The 24,704-nt window shown below is 36.0% G+C and overlaps 1 protein-coding gene across 6 annotated transcripts; it reads left to right on the forward strand.

The window, feature by feature from the left end:
- Window positions 1–3,299: 3,299 nt before the first annotated feature.
- LOC111079586 (RNA pseudouridylate synthase domain-containing protein 2) lies at window positions 3,300–13,617 on the forward strand. 6 transcript variants are annotated; one of them, XM_041595960.1, is made up of 10 exons: window positions 3,439–3,658; window positions 3,722–3,786; window positions 10,153–10,327; window positions 10,383–10,534; window positions 10,606–10,761; window positions 10,826–11,046; window positions 11,103–11,293; window positions 11,355–11,602; window positions 11,664–11,813; window positions 13,427–13,617. In XM_041595960.1, exons 1-10 carry the CDS (start codon window positions 3,631–3,633, stop codon window positions 13,499–13,501), a joined length of 1,461 nt encoding a protein of 486 aa, XP_041451894.1. In that variant the 5' UTR covers window positions 3,439–3,630; the 3' UTR covers window positions 13,502–13,617. The 6 variants fall into 6 exon arrangements, with proteins under 6 accessions (XP_041451896.1, XP_041451895.1, XP_041451894.1 ...); XM_041595959.1 differs by having other exon boundaries at window positions 3,443–3,658; window positions 10,383–10,605; window positions 10,674–10,761; XM_041595962.1 differs by lacking the exons at window positions 3,439–3,658; window positions 3,722–3,786 and adding an exon at window positions 3,300–3,393 and having other exon boundaries at window positions 10,383–10,605; window positions 10,674–10,761.
- Window positions 13,618–24,704: the final 11,087 nt, after the last annotated feature.

Below are 24,704 nucleotides of genomic sequence, written 5' to 3' on the forward strand. Positions count from 1 at the left end.
TGCTCAGAAATCCATCCTATACGGAAATGCCGCCGCTTTCTCCGCCTGGATTCCGAAAGGAGGCTCCAAGCTGTCCTCCACTTCAGCTACTGCTCCAATTGTATGGCTCACCGACACTCCGGCCAGGATTGCCGAAGCGGTGATCGGTGTACGGTGTGTAACCGGAGCCACCACACGTTAATCCACCTTTCCGAGTCTCGGCGCCCATCTTCCACCCCAAGCAAAACGGCCGGCTTTTGCACGCGACCATATATATACTACAATTAACCCTACGAATAAACTGTGAAGAAATTGGTACTAGCTGCCTCTTGCATTTATTTTGGGAGTCGATCCTGGGACTTCGCCGACCGCCTCTACGCTCAAACACTATGCTTGTGTGTGGGCTCTGAAATTTTTTTCCGCTTGAACTCAATTTCGGTTTATCGTTTTGTTTTGATGGGCTGATGTAGCGACCTGAGCTGATCTGCCGCAACATAAATGATGATTGGGCAGAGTGGGTGTGGGAGTGGGTGGGAAATAAATACAATTTATAACGAGAAGGAACGTGTGAGTCGCTTTTGGGGACGCAACTCTACATATACCCGTACTCAGTCAGTATATACATTTTTGAGCACACGATTTTTTAGAATTTTAGAATTAAAAAAAAAAATTTACATTTTACATTTGTTTGCTACATCTGCTATCTACATCTTCAATGTATATTTTACATCTAACATGTAGATTATAGATGTACCATTTATATTCTACATCTCCTCCGCTAGGGGTTGCTCGCGCACTGAACGCGGCAGAGTGTGCGAGCGAGAAAGCGAATGAGTCGTTGGCTGGATGGGGCAGGGAAAGCAACTGAAAATTAATTTCTTCATTCTGGCTATAATTATGATCCGATCTGATTCAGATTTAGCAATCTGGTAGATATGGTCATTCTCTACGATACTGCGTTTTTTGTTTTACCGCATCTTTAAAATTGTGCCCGCCACAATGGCTTCCGAAACAGTTAAAATTAATTTAGATGTAAAAAAGTTTTATTTTTTAAGATTCGAATTTATTTTAAAATTAAGAGCCTTTACAAAAGAATATCTATCCAAAAACAAAAACAACGTTTAATTTCAAATTCAAAATTATTAAAAATTATATTATAAAACGAGGGGACGCGACTCTACTTATACCCGTACTCAGTCAGCACATACATTTTTGAGCATATGATTTTTTAGAATTTTAGAAATAAAAAAAAAAATTTTACATTTTACATTTTTTTGCTACATCTTCTATCTACATCTATATATATTATGTATATTATACATATAACATGTAGATTATACATGTACCATTTAGATTCTACATCTCCTCCGCTAGGGGTTGCTCGCGCACTGAACGCGGCAGAGTGTGCGAGCGAGAAGGAAAATGAGTTGCGTTGTCGTTGGCCGGTGGGGGCAGGGGAAGCAACTGAAAATTAATTTCTTCATTCTGGCTATACTTATGATTCGATCTGATTCAGATTCGGCAGTCTGGTAGATATGGGCATTCTCTACGATAATGCGTTTTTAGTTTTATCGTATCTTTAAAATTGTGCCTGCCACAGATTTTCGTTCTTTGTGGGGGCGGAAGGGGGCGGGGCGAAATTTTGAAATACACTTGTAGCAGTGTGATATCACATGAGTCTGGAAACAAAATTTGGTTGCTCTAGCTTTTATAGTCTCTGAGATCCAGGCGCTCATCAAGACGGACAGACGGACATGGCTATATCGACTCGGCTATTGATGCTGATCAAGAATATATATACTTTATGGGATCGGAAACGTTTCCTTCTCTGCGTTGCACACATCCATTTTTACCACAAATCTAATATGCCCCCCTAATTGCATCATGGTAGAGCCCACACACAAGCATAGTATGTGTAAATACATGGCACACACACATTTACGTAACCTGGAAACGAAAATCAAAACAAACTCAAAACGGTTTTGGAAAATACCCTGCAGTACCAGAAGTGAGCGATGACAAATGTCAACTACGCGTCATTCAGGATTATTTCTCTGCCGCTGCTACAGACGAGTAGAATATGACGTCGACGTCGCGATCGACGCGTCGGTCAGACCAAACTCTTTTTTTTCTTTGTTTCTTTCTGTTACGACTCGTGCCGTAACAGAATTCGGTTTTGCCATCGGCGTCGACAACGTTGTTAGAATTGTGCGGTGAAAAGTGAGACGCAGGTTTTGTTTATTTTGGGCAAAATTATTATCAGGTAAGTGCAGTGTTTCATTTAATTAAAAATAGTCTATTGTGCGTTGTAAAAAATGAAGAAAATGTGCGAAATTATATGCGTTTTGGACGAAATTTTACATATTCATCAACGAAAACAAAAAAAAAACAACCCGAGTGGTTCTTGCGAGTCTTGAGTGGAACAGGTACATATGTATCTTGGCGAGTGTTTTGTTTTTGGCGCAAATGCACTGCTGATCTACTGAGAGCATTGTTAACAAATTGAAAAATATTTTAATTAACCCTCTTTTTTTAAAGGCGATTCAGTTGAACATGAGAAAATCAAAAAAACTAAAAAGGTTCTGTGGAAAAAAGAACACACAGCACACAAATGTGAATATGTATACATTTTTATAAGAAAACAATAAATAAAAGAAATTTAATATTTGAAAACAGAATTTACCCATGCCTTTTTCATAAAAAAAATCAACATTTTTTACTTAAATACATCACTTATTAGGGCGTTACTTTTTAAGGGAAATTCATCGCTTATTAAGGCCTTACTTTTCAATGGAAATTCATCGCTTCTTAAGGCCTGACTTTCGGCTAATTCTCGCTTACTATGTCATCGATTATGCTCCTAGGACATCCCTGTGTTAAAGTAAACAGCCCATCGTATGGCAGGTCATCGCTTATGTCATCGAGCTGCATGACGTTGCCATCGATGTGTGGTTGCTTACACATCGCTTACCCGTACTGCAGGGTAAGAATTCATAAATATTTTGTCATGTCTGTGTACACACATACACTTGCAATTCTCGGCTTGCTTTCGCATCTCGTCATGAATCGAACATGTCGAAAAAATGCCGAACGTCTCAGGCCCGCGACCCGAACGTCTCAGCACCACAGCCGAATGTTCCCAGCACCTCAGCCGAAGACCTGGTGGTGCTGGGACAGAAAACTCAGTTGCGACACGTTCGGTGTATGAACTGGAACATCTATATACTGTATGGTTAGTGACCTGAGTCAGCAACATCAATGCAATAATATGAATACCCTTTACTTTTAAAATTCCGTGCCTTGTATGATTTCAATAGCATATTCCTATACATTTTTGGTAGACCAAATATATTAATGAAGGTTTTCCGACAATTAAAAACTATTATCCGCTCGGAAAATTATTATAATAGATGGGTACATGCTTTAACAGTATGAAACATACATACATTTATAATAGTCATTATGCATTTAAGTACATGCCATTATACACATACACATGTATCTAGACATGTATGTAAGAAATATGTAGTACTTGGCACGTGCAAATGAAATTGGTTAGTCTTAGAATTAGTGTAGTGCTAACATAATTTGTTTAGCAGTTTAACAAATTATTGAAGATATGTCGACGTTGTTTTGAATGATAAATCCGAAATGTGTGCAACACGGTCATATCCAGAAGGTGATGAAGCAGTAAAAGTTTAAAATATTTTTCGAGCCGTGCCATTTACAAACTCTACCATAGGAGAAACAGTCATGATTAATCAAGAAGCCCATGCGCCCAAATCCACTCAAGACGGCAATGTTCAAGTAAGCGAACCCTGTAATTGAAATCTACAAAAATATATGTACTAACATACAGTGCTCGAATGGCACATATGTATGTAGACGACAAATGCATGTCTAAATCTTTTCAAGAAGGTATTAAAGTGCAACCATTTACACTCAATATATACATATGTATTCTTACATACATACATATGCACGTGTGTTAATACTTTCATCAGATATGATATTGTCGATAGCGTAAATTGAAAAGGATTTGTTTCTACGAAGTTACAGCCTGTGAGGAAACAGGATTCCAAAGAAGTTACAGGCTAAAAGCATGGCCGGCCTACAATAAAAATAAGAAAATGTTTTCAAAGAAAGTTAGGATCAGCTCGGAATTGTATACAAGTACATATGTATAGCAAAAACGTGTGAAGCGAAAAAATTCACATATCGCTTTAAAAATGTTCAAGATTGGTTAATTTTAAACGCATATCTTTTCAACCGTTTTGACAAAAAAGTTACGAAGTATAACACTAAAGCCATGTGTTGCATAAAAACAAAGACATGTATAAGCATTTAGAAACAGCTCAGTTTTGTAATGTCTTTGTTGGTATTGTGGATAAGACTCGTCGGACGAACACCACCCGTTTTACTTGCCTTCATATTTTTAGTCGCGAAATTGTCATAATTATTTCTCATTTCAACCTTCCTTTCCTCGGCAAAACGTTGTTTGTTGGGGTTGGTGGTGCCTCTGTGCATCATTCTAGTGTCATTATTGTGGTTCTCTAATGAGCTACTTTTTTCAAGTTGGCGGCCAGTTACATGGTCGGGCTGTTTCCGCATTTATTTGTGCCAGTACCTTCTGCTTTTATGTAGTGGCAGCTTTTGCTTCTAAAATGTGCTGCCCATTGTTTTTCTTTCCGTGCCTTTTAGAATACTTTTGTATACCGTGTCTTCTATCATTTGGAACACTTAAAGCTCTCTTACCATCATTAACAAGTCGACATAGACTTCTGCCTAATTGTCTACAGAAAAGTCTTAATTCTATGGTCTTGATTATCTTGGGTAGCCGACTACATTTTTTAATTTCGGCATGCCAAAGTTTTTTACCCTTTTTACACGACTTATAAATGAGTTTTTGGCTTCAATGACTCTCTAACGAAACCAACTATCTATGTTTGTATATTTCATTACTAAGGCGGCTTACAACTACAATCAACCATACAGTCAGATTTTTTAGTTGAAATTTCTAAAAAGTCGATTTGTTTATTTAGAATCTAAATTTTAGATGGATGTATATTTGTACAGTTTATTGATATGGTCAAAAATGATAGTGAAAGTATGTACATATGGGAGAGGTGCCGGTTGTGGACAGGGGCCTAGTTATTGGCTGTCAAGCCCGGTTCTGACACGTCATTGTACCTGTTGTGCACACCCTGTTTTTTTTTAATGCGTGTATTTGGTTAAGAAACTGCATTATATCGCTGTTTATGGTAATGGAGTACAAATAAATAACATTTAGACCACTGTGCATCTTTAACGAGCTACCTATCACTTTTGGAAGAAATTGGTCCTCTGCAAGTGGCTGAATCTGAATCGTCGTAGAAAGCCGATGGAAAGCTAGGTGCTTAATTTTTCTGAATGCATTGCTAAGCTATGAACGGAAGGCAACACTAGCCAAACAATACACTAAGCGCACCAAGGCTCTTTCGGACGCTGATCATGACTTTTGTCTCATCTGTCTGCACCTCCTCCGAAGGAAATTGACCGCCGCAATCTCCATTTAATGCAATGAATGTAGTCGTCCGTTTAAAGTAAGCTACTTCACATGCAAGCATTGCGAATCTGATTACGATAATGTTAAAATTGTTTTCTTTTTTGTTCTTTATGCCAGTGGGCTCTTATAACTTTTGGTTTCTTGTTATTTGTGGTGATTTCCTTTCATATTTTTTAATTATACTTACTAAATTCTGATACAATTTTTTTGAATAAACAAATCACTTTAGTTCCTTCACTGACAGCTTCCTAATACATCTTGTTTTAAATTGGTAAGCATATGTTTGCATAATCTGGAATTGTTCAGAAGTTAAGAGGCAAAAACAAAACTACATATGTATGTAGATACATATGTCCACAATCGGCACCTCTCGCCTACATATGTATGTAGAGCAGTGCTCGGCACGCATAGAGTGACATGTTTTAAAGTGCGCTTGTGTGTCTAGCAAAAGCCCGAAGATGCCTGCGACCGAAAACGTGTTGCTTAAATTGCGACAAACGATTTGTAGTAAAAGTTGCAATTATTTCGTGCTGATACTTTCGTGTGAAATAAAAACCGAAATAATATAATAACAGGCGACATAATAAAATATGATGCATTGCGCATTTTGTTCCCAATTTTCATTAAACATGTTTCCTCTCAGTGTCGCATCAAATAGTTGCGCAGCGTGGTCTTGCATTTGTCGACGGCTGAACACAACATATTTTATTTTCGTTCTCGCTTTGTGAAAAAAGCGAGACAACAAGAGTCGAAGTCTCATTGCCGAAGTCACACGAAGGCTTGCTGCTTTTTATACCCGTACTCAAAAAAGAGTTAAGGCAAAGACAATATAAGTATAAGATGCGGAACGCTCATACATTTCAATTGCCATATGCAAGCCAATTTTTTGGCCAGCGACGAAATTCGCGCAATCTCGCTCGCACAAATTTGAGAGCATACGAATCTAAAAATAGAATCCGCTTGCATGTGTGAGCACACGCAGAACCAGCAAGTGCGTATGTGTGCGTACTTTTGCGAAGCGGACTATTTTCGAGACGAAAACCTTTAAATGAGTTGAGAAACGAAATTATTTACTGGCGTTGAAAAGGGCTTGGTTAGGGGGGTGGGGGGGAACTTCTTTTACGATTGAACAGGATTGATAATAAATTAATATTAACATAGTTTAATTTATGTATGTACAAATGTATGTATTAACTATTTTATATATTTATTTTAAAATTATCCAGAAAAATATTCTAGCTCTATTAGTTTTTGTCGATTACACGTCAACACGATTTTTCCTAAGGAACAAAACGAACTTTTTCTAAAGATTTGGGGCTTAGAAATGGTTTGATGATATTTTTTCAGAACTAAAGGCCGCCTTTAGTTCCCATTTATGCAAAGAACGTAGCTATTTTGAAGAAGCTAATTGAAACAGCTAGAACGATACCAGACCCCGTGGGCTTAAACTTTGAAATGCAAAATGGTGATTCTTCATATTTTTTTACGAAATTCTGACTAAAATTTTGAATAAACAAAACACTTAGTCCCATGCGCTCCAAACTCTTGTTTTAAATTGGTAGCATAGTGCATAACGGGCGAGCACAAAACACATATGTAGAGATACATATGTCCACAATCGTAACCAAACCTAAAGTATGGAGAGCAGTGAACAAAAAGTACCTGTTTTAAAGGCGCGTGTGCCCAGCAACAGCCCAATTGTGAACAAAGAACGTGATCAAAGCGACAAACGATGTATAACCCTTGTTCGTTGTGCTTCTTCAAACCGAAGTATGGCAGGCGCTAAAAAATATTCTTGCATTTTTCCCAATCTTAGGCTGTTCCTCATTGTACCTCAAAAGTTGCGCACGTGGTTTTAATAGCGACCTAAACACAACAAATTACGCCGCTGGAAAAAACGAAAACATAGTGAAGACAAGACACGAGTCTTGCTGCTTTTTACCCGACTCAAAAAATTAAAGTCAAAGACATAAAAGTATACGAGCGAAAAATCATACATTAATTGCCATATGCAAGCCAATTTTTTGGCCAGCGACGAAATGCGCAAGCTCGCACAAATTTGAGAGCGTTAGGAATCTAAAAATAGAATCCGCTTGCATGTTTCAATTACGCAGAACCAGCAAGTGCGTATGTGTGCGTACTGCGAAGCGGACTATTTTAGAGAGCGAAAACCTAAATGAGTTGAGAAACGAAATAATTTACTGGCGTTGAAAAGGGCTTGGTTAGGGGGGGGGGGGGGAACTTCTTTTACGATTGAACAGGATTGATAATAAATTAATATTAACATATTTTAATTTATGTATGTCCAAATGTATGTATTAACTATTCGGTATATTTATTTTAAAATTATCCAGAAAAATATTCTAGCTCTATTAGTTTTTGTCGATTATAGGTGAAATCGCCTCTCGAATTTGCTACCGTTTTTGTAAATATGTATGTATGTAAATATTTATGTATATATGTACATATGTATGTATCAAATTCGTACCCAGGGAACACCACGAGGAGGTCATTACAATTTTAATGGGGTCATACATATATTCAAATGACCTTCGAGTCGACTTGAAATGCTTTAATGTTTTACATTAAAATATTTCCATGTTCCCCAACTAAGCTAGTTTTCTAACTAAAGTTTTTCGTTATTTTAGGCATATGTATATATTTGCTTTCAGTCGTCACTTATGAGATAGAATGCTAAGTTTAGCTTGCTTCTTTTGTCTATCAGCTATCACAGTCCACTTGCAGTGCTTAAAAAGTAAAACTTTAATAAGTTGGCTTAAAATATCTATTTTATGCATACAATATTCATTATTTGTATCAAACCATAATGAGTAATTACTACTTTCGTTAGTGCACTTAATGCACTGCTCTACAATAAATTTGCTAATACCAAGTGGCTTTTTAATATTTTTTAAAATATTTTCAAAAAAATAGACTTTCCCCACCACAACTTAAACTACTTTTTCACACGTCGCACGCTGAATACCCTAATGGCAATTATTCCAATGTGAAGTCATGTGTTAAATATATTATGTATTTTTATATATGTATATCCGATCATTATACCGAATCCGAATATACCATCTTAAAATAAATTATCGTTGGAGGGATATATACAATATAACAGTTTTTTAATATTAGGGTGGTAAGCGTCCTGCAAGATTAACTTACACTTATAAAGTGAAGGGTATATTTCGACAGCGCTGTAAAAAACGTATGCATGTGCACACATACAGTCGTCGCGACGACTCGGCTCAGCTCTAGAGCCAGCATGCAAAATTCGTGTGATAAAATTTCGTATGGCGTTATGTATCTTATACATATTATACCCGTACTCAAAAAAGAGTTAAGGGGTATATTAGATTTGTGGTAAAAGTGGATGTGTATAACGCAGAGAAGGAAACGTTTCCGACCCCATAAAGTATATATATTCTTGATCAGCATCAATAGCCGAGTCGATATAGCCATGTCTGTCTGTCGGTCTGTCTGTCTGTCCGTCTTGTTGAGCGCCTGGATCTCAGAGACTATAAGAGTTAGGGTAACCAAATTTGGTTTCCAGACTCATGTGATATCACACTGCTACAAGTGTATTTCAAAATTTCGCCCCGCCCCCTTCCGCCCCCACAAAGGACGAAAATCTGTGGCAGGCACAATTTTAAAGATACGATAAAACGCAGTATCGTAGAGAATGACCATATCTTATAGATTGCCGAATCTGAATCAGATCGGATCATAATTATAGCTAGAATGAAGAAATTAATTTTCAGTTGCTTCCTCCGCCTCCCCCAGCCAGAGACACGCTACTCATTCTCTTTCTCACTCGCACACTCTGCTGCGTTGAGTGCGCCAGCAACCCTTAGCGGTGGAGATGTAGAATATGAATGGTACATCTATAATCTACATGTTAGATGTAAAATATACAATGTAGATGTAGATAAGAGATGTAGCAAAAAAATGTAAAATGTAAAATTTTTTGCTACCGAATTTTACAAAAAATTGTAATCAAGAAAATTAAAAAAAAATTGTTTGCTGAATGAGTTGGATAATTGGTTAAATCTATTGCATATATATTGATACCATTCATATCGTCATTAATCAGTTATTGGCAGTAAGAAACATGCACAAGTTTTTGCGAACTAGTTAACTAAATATATCAACCTCAGCTGAACTTCTTGATTTCACCAATCGTTAAAAGTTTTAACCGTTAATAAAAAAAAAAAAAAAATACTCTATTATCAATATAAACGAGTTTAAATATTATTTGAAAAAAACCAGAGTAATAAATTTGTTTTAATGTACATATATTTAACCAAAAAAAAGTTTATTTTCTCTTCGTGGTAGCAAACCCCCAAACTAAAAGATTTGAAAAAATTTTATAATTTGATTTACTAACAAAGAACAGAATATAAGGGTTTCCGCTTGTAAAAAAAAAAATAAACATACATACCATACATACATATATGTAATATAAATGGCAAGGGCTAGAAATAACGGAGAACCAAGTAAAGGAGACGGTAGAAGAAAATACACTGAGAACAATATTGTAGTCAGTTCCTGCACAGCCCACTGACCAGAATTCATTGAAAATAATCTTACGATCCGCAATATACATAAATGTTTCTTTCCAGGTGTTATCAACAATACAGAAAGATCTATCACCATTGCCCGAAAAACGTAAGACTATCACCGAGGACAAATCAACTGATACAAAGAGAGTCAAATTAGACACCAAATCTCTCAAAACTAAAAGACCTGGCTTGACCGATGAAAAATATGACGAGACGTCTTATTATTTTGAAAACGGTAAAAACGTTAGCTTTAAATAAATATAGTTTTAATGTTTTTCTACACCTTTAAGGCCTTCGGAAGGTTTATCCTTATTTTTTCACGTTCACAACATTTACAAAAGGGCGTTGGGTTGGCGAGAAGATCCTAGACGTGTTTTCTCGTGAGTTCCGTGCGCATCCTGCTGAAGAATATAAGCGCAGTATAGAGACTGGAAAACTAACCGTAAATTATGAAAAAGTTTCTTTAGACTATAGACTCAAGCACAATGATTTACTTTCAAATATCGTTCATAGGTAAATGCGAATATATTCATGCACAAAACACGTGACAAAACTATAGTTAAATGTATTTTGTATTATAGGCATGAAGTTCCTGTCAGTCTGCAGTCTATTACTATAGTTCACATGGATGAAGACATTGTGGTTGTAAATAAGCCGGCCTCAATACCAGTAAGTCCATTAAAACTCAATAGCTAATCCTAACAAAATTTCGTTAAACAAAAAAAATTACCAGGTACACCCGTGTGGTCGGTATAGACATAATACTGTCGTGTTCATACTGGCCAAGTCGCACAACCTGAAGAACCTAAGAACTATACACCGACTAGATCGTCTTACATCTGGACTTCTTATATTTGGGCGCACCTCAAAGAAAGCCCGGGAATTGGAACAACAAATACGAAATAGACAAGTACAAAAGGAATATGTTTGTCGCGTGGAGGGTCGTTTTCCAGAGTAAGCTACGCAAATACCGTAGGAATTATAAAATACACGCTGTATACTTTTTACAGTGGAATAATTCAATGCAATGAACCTATTCAAGTTGTCAGCTACAAAATTGGAGTATGTAGGGTATCGCCAAACGGCAAAGACTGCAAGACAACGTTTCAAAGGATTTCTGAAGTTGGTGACTGCAGCATTGTTCTCTGCAAACCACTCACCGGACGCATGCACCAAATAAGAGTACATCTACAATATTTAGGTAAAAATTTAATAAGGAGCGTTTGTAATGATGATAAGAACAAAGACTCGTTTATTGGCAGGTTATCCTATTGTAAATGATCCCTTGTACAACCACGAGGTGTTTGGTCCCTCTAAAGGACGAGGAGGCGACATCGGAGGAAAAAGTGACGATCAGCTGATTAACAATCTAATAAAAATTCATAATGCCGAAAACTGGTTGGGAGTTGAAGAAAGCGTAGATGTTCCAATGGGAAATATATTAAAATGTGAACTTAAAAATTCTGTAGAAAATGAAGGTTTAATGGAGATAGGAGCTCCAATTAAAAATGTATGTAAAATGTCATCTCTTGAAACAGAAGTTCTTTAAAAATCATCTTCCTATTTTAAAGGTTACCACACAAACTGGTCACGAAGAGGCAATCGACCCGTTTGATCGTGATAAAACAACATATGATCCATATTGTCATGAATGCAAGGTTAACTATAGAGATCCCAATGCCAAAGATCTGCTCATGTACCTGCATGCTTGGAAATATAAGGTTAATCACATATTAATATTTTTTTAATTTCCTGGTTCATTTAAAAAACAATGTCCAAAGCTCGAAATACCCGTAAATGTGTTTACATACAAATATAGTAGCGAATGTGTCTAAAACTGAAGCCGTTTCCGCACCATAATGTTTACAAGAAAACCATTGTTACGTAAATATGTTACAAAAGCCAGATTTTATCAGCCTCTCTTATTAAAAGGTACACAGGAAGGCTCCGGCTTTCACTTACTCTGTGGCAGGCACAATTTTAAAGATACGATAGAACTACAAACGCAGTATCGTAGATAATGCCCATATCTACCAGATTGCCGAATCTGAATCAGATTCAGATTTTCAGTTGCTTCTCCCGCCCCCTCCAGCAAGAGAAACGCTACTCATTCTCTTTCTCGCTCGCACACTCTGCCGCGTTCAGTGCGCGAGCAACCCTTTTTTAAAATTCTAATAAATTGTATGCTCAAAAATGTATATGCTGACTGAGTACTTCCCGTACTCGCGTCCCCAGAAGCGACTCGCACATCAGTAACACTTGTCAACACCACAACTAGGCTGTGCCCCAAAATGACTTTTTCTTATAGATTTCGGTGTTTAAAATTTTTTAACGAATTATGGTTTTTTTATGGTTTAGTTTTTTTTAAACGAGCAAGGGTTGTACATTTGGTACAAATCTGGTCCTTTTTTTTAATTGGGTTGGGCTTTCAAAAAGGTATTTTTTGTTCATTTTTTCCATTCAGTTTGGTTAACGAATTTTAGCCAAGTCTCTCTGGATTTTAATGAGCGATACCTTAAACGTCGCCAAGTCCCATACAGAAAAGAGGGACACAAGATGCAATTTTTTGCGACTCTAATTTTTAAAGTCAAAATCTCCTGGAAGGTTTTAATTGCATTTCAATGCTTAATTTCCTAGCGAAATCTCAAAGTGTTGGCATCAACTTCTAGTGCGTCAATTATTTTTCAAATCGAAATTCTTTAGAACCAGACTTAAGATACTAGGAGTGAAAAAGGCTCTGAAAAAAGAAAAAAAAATACTGGTTTTCAAAAATTCTTTAAAAAAAGTTTTGCCATAGAAAAAATATCATCAACTTTCTAGGCCCCAATCTTTAAGATTGGTTTTGTTCCTTGAGGAAAAATCGTGTTACTAGTATAATCGGTAAACTTGCAGCCGTTTAACCAAAACGACTCAAAACTAATTTTACCTGAAATTAGTGCTTTTATTATTCACATAACTTAAGTATCGTATATCTGGTTGCATAGAACTTTACAGTTCTCAAAAACGGACAAATGCAGCTATAAATCGGACCCAGACACTTTGTATCTGCAACTTAACGCCTGGAGGATATTAAGCCAAAAAATTTGAATTACAAAAAAAAAAAAAAAAGTACCACAAAAATGTATAAATCCCGAAGTATATCAGAAAAAGTGATTTTGGTCCACAGCCTAAAGAAAAAGTTCACTTTTGTTGAGTAGTGTAATTAATGTTAATATAAAAGCAATATTAGTATACACATACATATGTACATATACAGCAAAAAAGTGCAAAAAGGATCTTGTAATCAGAATGTTATTGCATTGTAATACAGGTATAAAAATATTTTTATTTTCAGGGTGTCGACTGGGATTACAAAACTGAGTTGCCGGACTGGGCTTGTAAAGAGCTCATTAATTATGATATACTATAGACCAGTCGTGGAAAAAGGAAACTGTTCTGCTGCTAGGTTATAGAAGAAGCAAGCAGTAAGCAAGAAAACGTACGGCTTCGTACCTGTTTGTACCAACAAATACATCTATTTTAAAACCAATCAATGTATAGTTTTGTATGGGGGTCCCACCAATGCACTATGGGCAAAAAGTCCGTTTTTTGGCATCATTACCAATTTTGAAGATAGAAACATGAAACTTTGTACATATACTTAAAAAATAAAGGTAGAATTTCGGATTTATTTGTTTTTTCAGTTGGACCACGCCTTCCTTCCCGCCCACCTCACCATAGGGTTAAAATTTTCAAATTTTTGTCTACAATTATGTTTTAAAATATTTCAATAAATGACTTTTTAATAATGCATTTTTAGCAATTCCTATTTTAAAGTTGATTTGGATCCCTGCAAAATTAAATCAAACATTAGTTGAAGCCCAATATTAAGTTTTGTGACGCCATACCTTGATACCGAGTTAATAATTTATTCATCCCAAAACTCTTCCTCCAACTCCAGGGTATCCAGCCCGAAAATTTCGATTTCATCATCTCCGTTTTCTTCTATCTGATTATTATTATTGTCTTTACATGCTTTTGTTGTTGAAAGCTCAATATCAGGAGATTCCAAAAGAGCTAAAACTTCTGTCGGTAGCCTTTTTTTATGGTTTAAGCTTTGGCGTTCCTTCAGATTTATAAAAGATAGAAGTGGGTCAGAAGAATCTAATGCAGCGATACTTCAACTTTCGTTTCAGAATAAGTTATTTTGTCTTGTTCTGGTCTGCATTTTAATTTCATCTTTGTAATTTCTGAATACGGCGGATAAATATCGCATCCATGCAGCTTATTTATGGCTTTTATATTAATGTATTGTTGTTTTGTTAGATTATTTTCTATTAAAAATGCTAAAGCCTTTTCAGGACTTATTTTGGTGATTTCATTATGGTTCGCTATGCCAGTTTTTTTTTCGCTATTCAATGCTTTTTGCAGTAAAAGAGAAGTGCCGTCCTTTTTAAATTTTTTTGCCGATACAGAAGCAGCATGCAACAACAGTGGCATTGAATTTTCGGTTTCATTGACCAGTTCAGATGCTAATTTTCGCTTTAACCTGGGTCCCTCAGAATAGGTCAAACGTTTGCGACCAGGCTTTTCGCGTGGAGTATCATCCTTATGAAATTCAATTTTGAACGAGGATGCAAGCCATTTCGCATGCTTTTCTTTAAAGCGGTCGAGCATTCTGTTGCATTTTGGCAAATAAGTGTTTATAAATCCGAAAAACTGCATAAGTTTATCTTTTATTAAGTTTTGCTGAACATCACTTAATTTAGTTTCATGAATATTTTGCAAAACAAACTGCTTCACAGCATCTTGTTGGCGGTTGTTGTCGCTCCAAACATCAAGCAATGTTGAATGGCAAAACGTAAATGCATCTGAAACATTGAGTATTGCCGTAAATCGGGGCAAAAACGGGCAAAAATGTTATCCACTATTTGATTGTTAACAGTTTAATTAGTAACATTCAGCATTAGAATTACCTCAAGTGTCCTCCATGCACAAGTTACACTCCACAGAAACACAAATACATTTGTTAGTAGGGACATAAAAACATACCAACAACACATTAAACAATTGGACAATATATTACATGCTACTGTTAGTGCTAATAGTTTATTTTACATACTTTGACGATTAAATTCCATGTTTAAACTTTTTTGTTTTGTTTACAATTTCATAAGAAAATTCACACCAAAAATCACAAGCTTTTGCGCAAATTTTGTTTTTTTGAGTGGCCATATAATAGTCTTTCAATTTTGACAAATAACAAAATACCAACGAAGTCAAAAAAATATTAAAAATATGTTTTAGTATTCTTAAAGTATTCTAATTCAGAAAATACGGTCAATTTGATAATACGGAACAAAAAAAAATGTAAAAATGCCAAAATATGGGACTTTTTGCCTATAGTGCAATTAATTAGACTATAACATTTCGCAATCAACATCTCGTCAGCAGAGACATCGAGGCAAACGTTTTAATTTGTTGTGAAAGAAGTGTTTTTATACCCGTACTCAAAACAGAGTTAAGGGGTATATTAGATTTGTGGTAAAAGTGGATGTGTATAACGCAGAGAAGGAAACGTTTCCGACCCCATAAAGTATATATATTCTTGATCAGCATCAATAGCCGAGTCGATATAGCCATGTCTGTCTGTCCGTCTGTCTGTCCGTCCCGATTAGCGCCTAGATCTCAGAGACTATAAGAGCTAGGGCAACCAAATTTGGTTTCCAGACTCATGTAATATCCCACTGCTACAAGTGTATTTCAAAATTTCGCCCCGCCCCCTTCCGACCCCACAAAGGACGAAAATCTGTGGCAGGCACATTTTTCAAGATACGATAAAACTAAAAAAGCATTATCGTAGAGAATGACCAGACTGCCGAATCTGAATCATATCGGATCATAATTATAGCCAGAATGAAGAAATTAATTTTCAGTCGCTTCCCCTGCCCCTTCCTGAGAACGACAACGCAACTCATTTTCCTTCTCGCTCGCACACTCTGCCGCGTTCAGTGTGCGAGCAACCCCTAGGAGGGATGTAGAATCTGGACAGCAAATGGTACATGTAGAATATACATAATATATGTAGATAACAGATGTAGCAAAAAAATGTAAAATGTAAAAATTTTTTTTTTAATTCTAAAATTCTAAAAAATTATATGCTTAAAAATGTATATGCTGACTGAGTACGGGTATAAGTAGAGTCGCGACCCTCGTTTTATAATATAATTTTTAATAATTTTGAATTTGAAATTAAACGTTGTTTTTGTTTTTGGATAGATATTCTTTTGTAAAGGCTATTAATTCTAAAATAAATTCGAATCTTAAAAAATAAAACTTTTTTATATCTAAATTAATTTTAACTGTTTCGGAAGCCATTAACAATACGTAATATTTTTTGTGCACAAGGGTTAAGGCTTCCGAAAAAATTTCCTCGCACTGAACGTTAAGGGACTAAAGACCGAACGACGACGAGACCACCTTATATAATTGCATCATGCTCTAATGTGCACAGGAAAAAGCGCTGCTGCTGCGTTGCCGGTACACGTACAGTATCAAAAGCAGCAAGCCTTCGTGTGGCTTCGGCAATGAGACTTCGACTCTTGTTGTCTCGCTTTTGTTGGCTGGGAGGTCTCTTCCCCGGAGTTGTGTATGGCTAGTGTGCCAAAGACTGCGCAAGTCTATTAGGATGGGCCTTAAGCTTGACCTAATACTTAGCTGTTACCTTGGCGATTTCATCCTTAACAGATTTTAAATTTAAGTCTATCATCAAGGCTCCGGTTTTCACTTTCACAAAAAAATGTGATATACTTTTCAAAACGAAAAGTCAGGCGCTGGCAAATGCAGCTATAAATCGGACCCAGACACTTTGTATCTGCAGCTTAACGCCTGGAAGGTATTAAGCTTTCAAATTCAAATTTCATAATTTTTTTGCGGTATTTTTTTTTTTAATTTTGACTTTAAAAACTCGGGAAAAGTCGAAAAATAAATAATTCTTGGCATGAATTTTTAGTTTGAGATAGACGCATTAATTAGGCGTCGTTTAAGGTATTGCTCATTAAAACTATGGATAAACGGTCAACTTGCAGCCGTTTGACCAAAACGACTCAAAACTAATTTCACCTGAAATTAGTGCTTTTATTATTCACATAAATGAAGTATCTTATATTATCTGGATAAACGGTAGAGCTAAAATTCGTTAAACAAACCTCAAAAGTGAAAAATAGACAAAAAATACTTCTTGGAAGGTTGCGGGCCCAACTGCCAATTGGAAACAAGGCAAACGAAGGGGTTGGTACGAGTTCCTTTGGCATTACACCAGCAACGGTATTTTTCAGGTAAAATTAGTTTTGAGTCGTTTTGGTCAAACGGATGCAAGATGACCGTTTATCCATAGATATTACGGAACAATACCTTTAACGACGCCTAATTAAAGCGTCTATCTAAAACTAAAAATGGTGGCCGGGAATTATTTTTTTTCGACTTTTTCAGAGTTTTTAAAGACAAAACTTTGAAAAAAAAAATACCGCAAAAAATGATTAAATTTGAATTTGAAAGCTTAATATATTCCAGGCATTAAGCTGCAGATACAAAGTGTCTAGGTCGTATTTTAAGCTGCATTTGTCAGCTTTTCAGAACTGCAAAGTTCAATGCAACCAGATATAAGATACTTAAGTTATGTGAAAAATAGAAGAACTACCTCTGAAAAAAACCATGAAAAATAACCAGATTTTAAAAATAGTTTAAAAAAAAATTACACCATAAAAAAAAAAACGAGAAGGAACATGTGTGAATCGTTTCTGGGGACACGACTCTACTTATACCCGTACTCAGTCAGTATATACATTTTTGAGCTTATGATTTTTTAGAATTTTAGAAAAAAAAAAATTTACATTTTACATTTTATTGCTTCATATTTTATATACATCTACAATGTATATTTTACATCTAACATGTAGATTCTACATGTACCATTCATATTCTACATCTCCTCCACTAGGGGTTGCTCGCGCACTGAACGCGGCAGAGTGTGCGAGGAAAAGAAAGGAAAGGAAAATGAGTTGCGTTGTCGTTTACGGGAGGGGGCAGGGGAAGCAACTGAAAATTAATTTCTTCATTCTGGCTATAATTATGATCCGATCTGATTCAGATTCGGCAATCTGGTAGATATGGTAATTCTCTACGGTACTCGTTTTTTGTTTTATCGTATCTTTAAAATTGTGGCTGCCACAGATTTTCGTTCCTTTATGGGGGCGGAAGGGGGCGGGGCGAAATTTTGAAATACACTTGAAGCAGCAATTTGGTTGCTCTAGCTCTTATAGTCTCTGAGATCTAGGCGCTCATCAAGACGGACAGACGGACGGACGAACGGACGGACAGACAGACATGGCTATATCGACTCGGCTATTGATGCTGATCAAGAATATATATACTTTATGGGGTCGGAAACGTTTCCTTCTCTGCGTTACACACATCCACTTTTACCACAAATCTAATATACCCCTTAACTCTTTTTTGAGGACGGGTATAACTAAGTAAGGGAGAGGGCGCGGTTGTGGACATAGTAAGGTTTTTGCCTCATAACTTTTGACCAATTGCATATTATACAAACATATGTGTACCAATTTAAAGCTAGAGCCATTAGCTAACTATCAGTGAAGAACTAAATTGATTCCTTCATTCGGAAAAATTTTATCAAGAATTTAGTGAAGTAATCTTTTTTCGAGAAAAAAAAATATAGGCCTAGTTGTGAAAAACCCTGAAAAATCCGCTTCAAATTAAAAAATATGAAAGAAAATCACCACGAATAACGATAAATTGGAATTTTATTTATTTTAATAATCACTGTTTTAGTAGGTTATTTAATATTATTATTTTTTACGTACGTAATGTTCCTTTACCGGACAATAATTGAAATAATTTGACAATTCTACCAGCATTATTTTATTATTTATTGCTATGCTTAGGACCTTAAAATAAATGTTTATGACACTTTTTAACATGAATCATCGTAATCAGAGTCGCAGTGCTTGCATGTGAAGTAGCTGGCACGCATATTAGCGCACTTTAAATGCAACAGACGACTACATTCATTGCATTCGATGAAGTTTGCGGTGGTCAACTTCTTTGGCAGGAGGTGCAGACAGATGATGCTGAAATCCTCATCATCTTCCGAAAGAGCCTTGCTTCGCTTAGCTGCTGGTTTGCCTAATGATGCCTTCCGCCCACGCTTTTTCTGGGCAGAAACAGATGCCTGCTTCCTCAAAGAAGCAATACAGTGCGGTGAGGTAATCACGGAAATAGCGATTCAGGGTGCTGCGAGAAATGCCATATTCTTTAGCAGTAGCTTGTCCGACAAGCAACACTTAATGGCTTTCAACAGTGCAGTAAAATTCATTTCTTTTTTATATGTGTCACATTCGAGAGGGTGCTCTGAAGTGATCTTGATTTAACCACTATTCCGATTTCATCATCTCCGTTTTCTTCTATCTGATTATTATTATTGTCTTTACATGCTTTTGTTGTTGAAAGCTCAATATCAGGAGATTCCAAAAGAGCTAAAACTTCTGTCGGTAGCCTTTTTTTATGGTTTAAGCTTTGGCGTTCCTTCAGATTTATAAAAGATAGAAGTGGGTCAGAAGAATCTAATGCGGCGATACTTCAACTTTCGTTTCAGAATAAGTTATTTTGTCTTGTTCTGGTCTGCATTTTAATTTCATCTTTGTAATTTCTGAATACGGCGGATAAATATCGCATCCATGCAGCTTATTTATGGCTTTTATATTAATGTATTGTTGTTTTGTTAGATTATTTTCTATTAAAAATGCTAAAGCCTTTTCAGGACTTATTTTGGTGATTTCATTATGGTTCGCTATGCCAGTTTTTTTTTCGCTATTCAATGCTTTTTGCAGTAAAAGAGAAGTGCCGTCCTTTTTAAATTTTTTTGCCGATACAGAAGCAGCATGCAACAACAGTGGCATTGAATTTTCGGTTTCATTGACCAGTTCAGATGCTAATTTTCGCTTTAACCTTGGTCCTCCCTCAGAATAGGTCAAACGTTTGCGACCAGGCTTTTCGCGTGGAGTATCATCCTTATGAAATTCAATTTTGAACGAGGATGCAAGCCATTTCGCATGCTTTTCTTTAAAGCGGTCGAGCATTCTGTTGCATTTTGGCAAATAAGTGTTTATAAATCCGAAAAACTGCATAAGTTTATCTTTTATTAAGTTTTGCTGAACATCACTTAATTTAGTTTCATGAATATTTTGCAAAACAAACTGCTTCACAGCATCTTGTTGGCGGTTGTTGTCGCTCCAAACATCAAGCAATGTTGAATGGCAAAACGTAAATGCATCTGAAACATTGAGTATTGCCGTAAATCGGGGCAAAAACGGGCAAAAATGTTATCCACTATTTGATTGTTAACAGTTTAATTAGTAACATTCAGCATTAGAATTACCTCAAGTGTCCTCCATGCACAAGTTACACTCCACAGAAACACAAATACATTTGTTAGTAGGGACATAAAAACATACCAACAACACATTAAACAATTGGACAATATATTACATGTACTGTTAGTGCTAATAGTTTATTTTACATACTTTGACGATTAAATTCCATGTTTAAACTTTTTTGTTTTGTTTACAATTTCATAAGAAAATTCACACCAAAAATCACAAGCTTTTGCGCCAATTTTGTTTTTTTGAGTGGCCATATAATAGTCTTTCAATTTTGACAAATAACAAAATACCAACGAAGTCAAAAAAATATTAAAAATATGTTTTAGTATTCTTAAAGTATTCTAATTCAGAAAATACGGTCAATTTGATAATACAGAACAAAAAAAAATGTAAAAATGCCAAAATATGGGGACTTTTTGCCTATAGTGCAATGACTAAACAAATTAATTAGACTATAACATTTCGCAATCAACATCTCGTCAGCAGAGACATCGAGGCAAACGTTTTAATTTGTTGTGAAAGAAGTGTTTTTATACCCGTACTCAAAACAGAGTTAAGGGGTATATTAGATTTGTGGTAAAAGTGGATGTGTATAACGCAGAGAAGGAAACGTTTCCGACCCCATAAAGTATATATATTCTTGATCAGCATCAATAGCCGAGTCGATATAGCCATGTCTGTCTGTCCGTCTGTCTGTCCGTCCCGATTAGCGCCTAGATCTCAGAGACTATAAGAGCTAGGGCAACCAAATTTGGTTTCCAGACTCATGTAATATCCCACTGCTACAAGTGTATTTCAAAATTTCGCCCCGCCCCCTTCCGACCCCACAAAAGGACGAAAATCTGTGGCAGGCACATTTTTCAAGATACGATAAAACTAAAAAAGCATTATCGTAGAGAATGACCAGACTGCCGAATCTGAATCATATCGGATCATAATTATAGCCAGAATGAAGAAATTAATTTTCAGTCGCTTCCCCTGCCCCTTCCTGAGAACGACAACGCAACTCATTTTCCTTCTCGCTCGCACACTCTGCCGCGTTCAGTGTGCGAGCAACCCCTAGCGGAGGAGATGTAGAATCTAAATGGTACATGTAGAATATACATAATATATGTAGATAACAGATGTAGCAAAAAAATGTAAAATGTAAAAATTTTTTTTTTAATTCTAAAATTCTAAAAAATTATATGCTTAAAAATGTATATGCTGACTGAGTACGGGTATAAGTAGAGTCGCGACCCTCGTTTTATAATATAATTTTTAATAATTTTGAATTTGAAATTAAACGTTGTTTTTGTTTTTGGATAGATATTCTTTTGTAAAGGCTATTAATTCTAAAATAAATTCGAATCTTAAAAAATAAAACTTTTTTATATCTAAATTAATTTTAACTGTTTCGGAAGCCATTAACAATACGTAATATTTTTTGTGCACAAGGGTTAAGGCTTCCGAAAAAATTTCCTCGCACTGAACGTTAAGGGACTAAAGACCGAACGACGACGAGGCCACCTTATATAATTGCATCATGCTCTAATGTGCACAGGAAAAAGCGCTGCTGCTGCGTTGCCGGTACACGTACAGTATCAAAAGCAGCAAGCCTTCGTGTGGCTTCGGCAATGAGACTTCGACTCTTGTTGTCTCGCTTTTTTTACATGTAGAGTATGGTCCTAACTATTATTGTTGGCTGGGAGGTCTCTTCCCCGGAGTTGTGTATGGCTAGTGTGCCAAAGACTGCGCAAGTCTATTAGGATGGGCCTTAAGCTTGACCTAATACTTAGCTGTTACCTTGGCGATTTCATCCTTAACAGATTTTAAATTTAAGTCTATCATCAAGGCTCCGGTTTTCACTTTCACAAAAAAAATGTGATATACTTTTCAAAACGAAAAGTCAGGCGCTGGCAAATGCAGCTATAAATCGGACCCAGACACTTTGTATCTGCAGCTTAACGCCTGGAAGGTATTAAGCTTTCAAATTCAAATTTCATAATTTTTTTGCGGTATTTTTTTTTTTAATTTTGACTTTAAAAACTCGGGAAAAGTCGAAAAATAAATAATTCTTGGCATGCATTTTTAGTTTGAGATAGACGCATTAATTAGGCGTCGTTTAAGGTATTGCTCATTAAAACTATGGATAAACGGTCAACTTGCAGCCGTTTGACCAAAACGACTCAAAACTAATTTCACCTGAAATTAGTGCTTTTATTATTCACATAAATGAAGTATCTTATATTATCTGGATAAACGGTAGAGCTAAAATTCGTTAAACAAACCTCAAAAGTGAAAAATAGACAAAAAATACTTCTTGGAAGGTTGCGGGCCCAACTGCCAATTGGAAACAAGGCAAACGAAGGGGTTGGTACGAGTTCCTTTGGCATTACACCAGCAACGGTATTTTTCAGGTAAAATTAGTTTTGAGTCGTTTTGGTCAAACGGATGCAAGATGACCGTTTATCCATAGATATTACGGAACAATACCTTTAACGACGCCTAATTAAAGCGTCTATCTAAAACTAAAAATGGTGGCCGGGAATTATTTTTTTTCGACTTTTTCAGAGTTTTTAAAGACAAAACTTTGAAAAAAAAATACCGCAAAAAATGATTAAATTTGAATTTGAAAGCTTAATATATTCCAGGCATTAAGCTGCAGATACAAAGTGTCTAGGTCGTATTTTAAGCTGCATTTGTCAGCTTTTCAGAACTGCAAAGTTCAATGCAACCAGATATAAGATACTTAAGTTATGTGAAAAATAGAAGAACTACCTCTGAAAAAAACCATGAAAAATACCAGATTTTAAAAATAGTTTAAAAAAAAATTACACCATAAAAAAAAAACGAGAAGGAACGTGTGAATCGTTTCTGGGGACACGACTCTACTTATACCCGTACTCAGTCAGTATATACATTTTTGAGCTTATGATTTTTTAGAATTTTAGAAAAAAAAAAATTTACATTTTACATTTTATTGCTTCATATTTTATCTACATCTACAATGTATATTTTACATCTAACATGTAGATTCTACATGTACCATTCATATTCTACATCTCCTCCACTAGGGGTTGCTCGCGCACTGAACGCGGCAGAGTGTGCGAGGAAAAGAAAGGAAAGGAAAATGAGTTGCGTTGTCGTTTACGGGAGGGGGCAGGGGAAGCAACTGAAAATTAATTTCTTCATTCTGGCTATAATTATGATCCGATCTGATTCAGATTCGGCAATCTGGTAGATATGGTAATTCTCTACGGTACTGCGTTTTTTGTTTTATCATATCTTTAAAATTGTGGCTGCCACAGATTTTCGTCCTTTATGGGGGCGGAAGGGGGCGGGGCGAAATTTTGAAATACACTTGAAGCAGCAATTTGGTTGCTCTAGCTCTTATAGTCTCTGAGATCTAGGCGCTCATCAAGACGGACAGACGGACGGACGAACGGACGGACAGACAGACATGGCTATATCGACTCGGCTATTGATGCTGATCAAGAATATATATACTTTATGGGGTCGGAAACGTTTCCTTCTCTGCGTTACACACATCCACTTTTACCACAAATCTAATATACCCCTTAACTCTTTTTTGAGGACGGGTATAACTAAGTAAGGGAGAGGGCGCGGTTGTGGACATAGTAAGGTTTTTGCCTCATAACTTTTGACCAATTGCATATTATACAAACATATGTGTACCAATTTAAAGCTAGAGCCATTAGCTAACTATCAGTGAAGAACTAAATTGATTCCTTCATTCGGAAAAATTTTATCAAGAATTTAGTGAAGTAATCTTTTTTCGAGAAAAAAAAATATAGGCCTAGTTGTGAAAAACCCTGAAAAATCCGCTTCAAATTAAAAAATATGAAAGAAAATCACCACGAATAACGATAAATTGGAATTTTATTTATTTTAATAATCACTGTTTTAGTAGGTTATTTAATATTTATATTATTTTTTAACAGATACGTAAATCGATTCCTTTTACACGGACAATTAATTGAAATAATTTGAACAATTCTACCAGCAATTATTTTATTATTTATTGCTATGCTTATGACACTTAAAATAAATGCTATGCTTATGACACTTTTTAACATGAATCATCGTAATCAGAGTCGCAGTGCTTGCATGTGAAGTAGCTGGCACGCATATTAGCGCACTTTAAATGCAACAGACGACTACATTCAT

This window comes from Drosophila obscura, unplaced genomic scaffold (assembly GCF_018151105.1).
Source record: "Drosophila obscura isolate BZ-5 IFL unplaced genomic scaffold, ASM1815110v1 contig_9, whole genome shotgun sequence".
NCBI classification, from domain to species: Eukaryota; Metazoa; Arthropoda; class Insecta; order Diptera; family Drosophilidae; genus Drosophila; species Drosophila obscura.

Excerpts from the sequence above, each read along its gene's own strand:
- LOC111079586 (XM_041595959.1), top strand. The coding sequence starts at position 3,631 with ATGTGTGCAACACGGTCATATCCAGAAG. Across the intron at positions 10,606-10,673 it reads CTTTCAAATATCGTTCATAG|GCATGAAGTTCCTGTCAGTC; the intron begins GTAAATGCGAAT and ends TTTGTATTATAG. Across the intron at positions 10,762-10,825 it reads ATAAGCCGGCCTCAATACCA|GTACACCCGTGTGGTCGGTA; the intron begins GTAAGTCCATTA and ends AAAAATTACCAG.